Source organism: Chanos chanos, chromosome 14 (genome assembly GCF_902362185.1).
Source record: "Chanos chanos chromosome 14, fChaCha1.1, whole genome shotgun sequence".
Lineage (NCBI taxonomy): Eukaryota > Metazoa > Chordata > Actinopteri > Gonorynchiformes > Chanidae > Chanos > Chanos chanos.
The window spans coordinates 5764298-5769297 of record NC_044508.1 but is presented as its reverse complement, the minus strand read 5'-3'; the positions used below and the strand labels follow the sequence as shown (position 1 = coordinate 5769297).

General features: G+C 40.6%; 1 protein-coding gene across 1 annotated transcript in view; it reads right to left on the bottom strand.

The window, feature by feature from the left end:
• rgs3b (regulator of G protein signaling 3b) overlaps nucleotides 1–5000 on the bottom strand; it is a 16701-nt gene that overhangs the window by 1739 nt on the left and 9962 nt on the right. Inside the window, exons 11-15 of the mRNA XM_030791773.1 lie at nucleotides 2757–3068; nucleotides 2172–2705; nucleotides 1739–1809; nucleotides 1098–1202; nucleotides 639–700 (exon numbers count right to left, since the gene is read on the bottom strand). Coding sequence (XP_030647633.1) covers nucleotides 639–700; nucleotides 1098–1202; nucleotides 1739–1809; nucleotides 2172–2705; nucleotides 2757–3068 — 1084 coding nt within the window. The remainder of the gene's footprint in view (nucleotides 1–638; nucleotides 701–1097; nucleotides 1203–1738; nucleotides 1810–2171; nucleotides 2706–2756; nucleotides 3069–5000) is intronic.

Sequence of the window (5000 nt, the reverse complement as noted above, 5' to 3'; positions counted from 1 at the left end):
ATTATATAGAGAAAATAGACAATGCTATTCTATAATGTGTATATTACAGCAGCTATACAGAGAAAATAGACAATGCTATTCTATAATGTGTATATTACAGCAGTTATACAGAGAAAAATAAACAATGCTATTCTATAATGTGTATATTACAGCAGTTATATGGGGAAAATAAACAATGTTATTCTATAATGTGTATATTACAGCAGTTATATGGGGAAAATAAACAATGTTATTCTATAATGTGTATATTAAAGCAGTTACATGGAGAAAATAGACAATGCTATTCTATAATGTGTATATTAAAGCAGTTATATGGAGAAAATAAACAATGCTATTCTATAATGTGTATATTAAAGCGGTTATATAGAGAGAGCAGACAAGGCTGTACTATAATCTGACTCCATATGAGTCTTTGTTGTTGGTTTACATGTAAAATTGAGGGGGTTGTTTGTTTTTTAAAGATTTTAGAAAAAACTAGTTTGGTTCCATCCTATGACATGGAAACATCATAGATATGAAAAAGAAAGTGACAGAAATCTAGAAAGAGTGACAAATAATGAAAAAGAGACATTTTAAAAAGAATAAAAAAAAAACATAAAAGAGGGAACTTCAATAAAGGCAAAAGGAAAGACACTTACATTTGTGAGCAAGCAGTAAATCAAACGACCCTCCCCATTTAAGAGCCTCCTCTGGCGTTGGCCTGTTTTTGACAACAGAGAGCATGACAAACTCATCTGGAAACATGCTTTTACATTTGTAGTAAACCCTGTGTCCTGCTCCGTCTAGCTCTTGCTCCTCAAAAAATAAAAGTCGGCTTTATCAGTGGCAGTGGTGTTGCAACATTCCAAAAAGATTTTATTAACTTTATTTTTTAACTTACTTAACACAGATTTATAAAACGTCAATTCAGAATCAGTCCAAGTTGCTTTTTCATTACAGGTAACAAATACTGCTTTTCATTCATTCTCTCATTCATACTAAAGGATCATACGTCATATCATTTTAATGACCAGTTGGGTGACACGGTGTTGTGTTTGCATCAGGTTAACATTTCAAGCTCAGTGTTGGTGAGAGAGTAGTCTAGGATATGGACTTACTTGACGGACTTGAGGATTTTCTCCAGTTTGCTTGCCGGGTTGATCCCATGACGTTCGTTATTCTTCTTCCTTAAGAAAGTCAGGCGGTTTTTCATGTCTTTGGCCCTGGGAGAAAACAAAAACACATATGATAAAGACTCCATCGTTAATAACAATTTAATGTGAACCATATTAACCCACTAAAGCCTGGAACATGAAAAACAGAATTAATCTTTCATTGTGTATTTCACTGAAAATCAATGTTTTGCATTTAGTTGTACAATTAAATAGACAATCTCTCTTTTATGCATCATATTTGATACATTTTGCTTTCTGGACAATTTCTCTTGCATACAATATTCTACAGACTCAACATTATCAAATCAAAAAAAGAAGAAAAAAAAAAACACTGTTGGTGATTGAGGTCGCTTGAGAGAATTATGACTGTAATAACGTGACACCATAACACGGATACAAATAAGGAACAGCAAACCAACGTTTCACTCTAATGTAATATGTGAGACACACTGAGAATATTTCACAGAATGGATTTGAGGACAAGCTCATAGATCAAATCTGTTCTTTTTCCCTCCCTTGCCAAGGTGAACATATTTGGAAAGCAAAAGAAAGAGGCGACACCTGAGAGAGAAATCAGGACTTACAGATTCTTTGACTTCTTCTTTTTGATGCCACTTCGTGCAGTTTCACATTTACAGTTTGATTCACCACAAACCTACAAAAAAATCCATGAAAATAGTGTTAGAATCCTTACATGATGTAATCTAATCAAATCAAACTGAACTGAATTAGCTGGATGAACTAAATTGAACTGAACCAAACTGAACTGAAAAAAAGTTAACTGAACCAAGCTTAACTGAACTGAAACAAATAGAACTGAACCGAACCGAACTGAGCCAATCTGAATTAAACTGAACCTAACTGAACTGAACCTTACTGAACAAAACGGAACCAATCTGAATTAAACTGAACCTAACCGAACTGAACCTAACTGATCTGAGCTGAACCAATCTGAATTAAACCGAACCTAACTGAACTGAACTGAATAAAACTGAATTGAAGTGAACCGAGTCTCACCCTCCTTCCAGTGAACAGAAGACAGATCTGGTGTACGGATCCTCCGGTTTTGCTCAGCTCTTTCTTGAGGGTCTTGGGTGATGGAACAGTCCAGCGTCCCTGCGTGTCACGGGCTGTGTCCAGGCAGTGAATGGCGTGATCTGAGATGAATATGGGAGACCGAGGCTCCTGCAGAAGACTTCCTTCACTGTGCGTCCGTCTGTGGAGTGACCTCTGGACACCAAGACCCCCGACCTGCTGACCAAGAGGGGACGCATCCACCATACTCCTTCTCTTAACGTCCCCGTGGTCCAAATAGCCTTCGTCACTGTCCTCCTCTTCCTCGTCTTCGTCTTCCTCGTCTTCATCGTCTGTCGAGGGAGAAGTCATAACGTCAGCGTTGAAGGTGCGATCCAGGCACAGCTTGGGAATGACCAGCGGCGAGGATGATGATGATGAAGACGTGGGCCGGGCACCCACGCTGATCGTCTCCGAGGCGCTCTCACCTTCTCCCTGTTCTCTTTCTGGTGCCTCCTCTCCTCCTCCTCCTCCTCCTCCTTCACCTCCTCCACCACCACCTCCTCTCTCTGTTTTGCCCTCCTTTTCTCTCTCTTTCCAGATCTCCGAAGTCTCTATGTATGGAATTTTGGAGGTATCTCCATGGATGGGCGAAGAGGGAGACTTCTGGGGTGACTGAGCCGGACTAGAGAGTCTTAGGTGGGGCAGACTCTCTGGTGGAATACTGGTTGAACCCGCGGAGCAAAGGTCTGGATAGGAGAGCCTCTCCACTGGGGTGCTGGTTCTGCCAAGGATGGGTGATCCAGATGGACAGGATGGAGAACAAGGTTCTGATGCACTCTGCTGCCTGTAGCTAAACATCCCCAGCTCTGCCTGCTCGCTTGTCGTTGGCTTCGGCATCTGTCAATCAAACGGAGGGGTGAATAAGGTGGGTGTCTGAGGAAGAACTTTTGGTGATACCAAGTTACCAAATAGCCGCAGTCTCTTTCTTTAATCTGATGGTAGCCAAAGTAACATATGGTCAAGGTTCGGAGTTCACCCATGTTTTGTCAGAGAGAAACAGTCATCTATTAGTAATGACAATAATTCATCATTATATGCATATTTTGTTTTTCTAGACGCCTGGACACCAAACGCTGGACTTTACTGGGATTCTAGATAAGCATTTTTACACATTTAATCAAGTACCAAGAACTAATTTTACCATGCAGCCAAAATTTGCTTAAACGGGCATCAGGGAAAGTGTAGAAATCAATGCCAATTTGATGCTATTTAAAATGTTTACAGCAATGAAATCAGTTGTAAAGAAAAAAACAAACACATTTCTGTATCAGACAGGCCTTAATCTCAGCCAGGAAGACTGTGGACCCTCTGTATATTGGCTCTCACCATTTGAAAAGGCTGAGTTTTTAACCTGGGAAATGTGTGTGTATGTGTGTGCGTGTGTGTCTGTGTGTGTCTGCCTGCCTGTCCGTGTGAGTGTGGCCATGGCTCAGCTAATGAGACTCCACAACCATGTTGTTTGATATGAAAACCAGGAGGGTTTCGCCGACCCCCTCCAGGACTGGATTTGGGCACCACTGTACTGTAGCACTAGGGGAGTATTACGCAATTACTGCATTTACAAACGCAAATTAAGTTCTTCATTCGTTTACTACATTAACAGCATGGACCAGGACTGCAATAAGGGTATATTATTGCTGGAAATCTCATGATTACAGCATTTACAAACGCAAATTAAGTTCTTCATTCGTTTACTACATTAACAGCAAGGACCAGGGCTGCAATAAGGGTATATTAATGGTGGAAATCTCATGACTTCAGCCCCTGACAACAAACAGTGTCTACATTTAATATGTCAGCAACTTTTTGGAAAAAACAAAACGAATCGTAACAAGCATCTCACACAGGGACAAGTGTGGGTGTGTTCGTGCCCGAAGAAAGGCCAAAAGAAAGAAAGAGAGAGAGAGAGAGAGAGAGAGAGAGAGAGAGAGAGAGAGAGAGATAAGGAACTGAAGCTGATAAAAACGAATGATCTCTCACAGCAACAGTAGTGAAAGGTTAATGAATTCAGAAGCGCCTACATACACTCGCTCACACACTTTAGAAAGTCTGGTCTCCACAGTGTGACTCATATCGATATTACCAAGAGAAGTAAAGATGCTTCTTTACCCTCTCCCTTTGTCTCAGCCCTCCTGCCCCCAGCTCTAAACGTGTATTTGGAGTGTGATGCCTAATGAGTGTGACTAACACCGACTGCCGCTGAATGAAATCTGTACAGGTTACAGAAAAAAAAAAAAAAGAAAAGAAAAAAACAACCACATTTCTGAATTGGCAAATGAAATGCACTTAAAGCGCGAATGCGCTTGATCATTTCCTGTGCGTGTGTGTTTTATAGGATTTCCTCAGGAATCACAGAAAATGAAAATGAAAGAACAACACATAAAAAAAAACAAAAAACACACGTTCCACAAAGAAAGTTGAGCTTAGCTTCAATTTCATTAGGTGTCAGGTACATGTATTTGATGCACAGAAAACATCTTCGCCCCAACAACTTGTCAAAGGAACGTATCAGAAATATCGTTCAACGCCCGTCACGTTTCTGTCCATCAGATTACTTTTCCCAAAGCCTCCACTGCAAAAACACATAACGCTTAACCTCAGACAGCTTGAAAGATGCAGAAAAGATGTTTTGTAAAGAACTTAGGTTCACATTACCTCACCTTCAGCAAAATCCAATGCTCACTCCCTAAACACAACTAGAGTATTCTTCCACCAGCCCATCATGCAATAGCGCAGCCTTGTGCTCCTCTCGCGCAAGCTAGCGCAGTC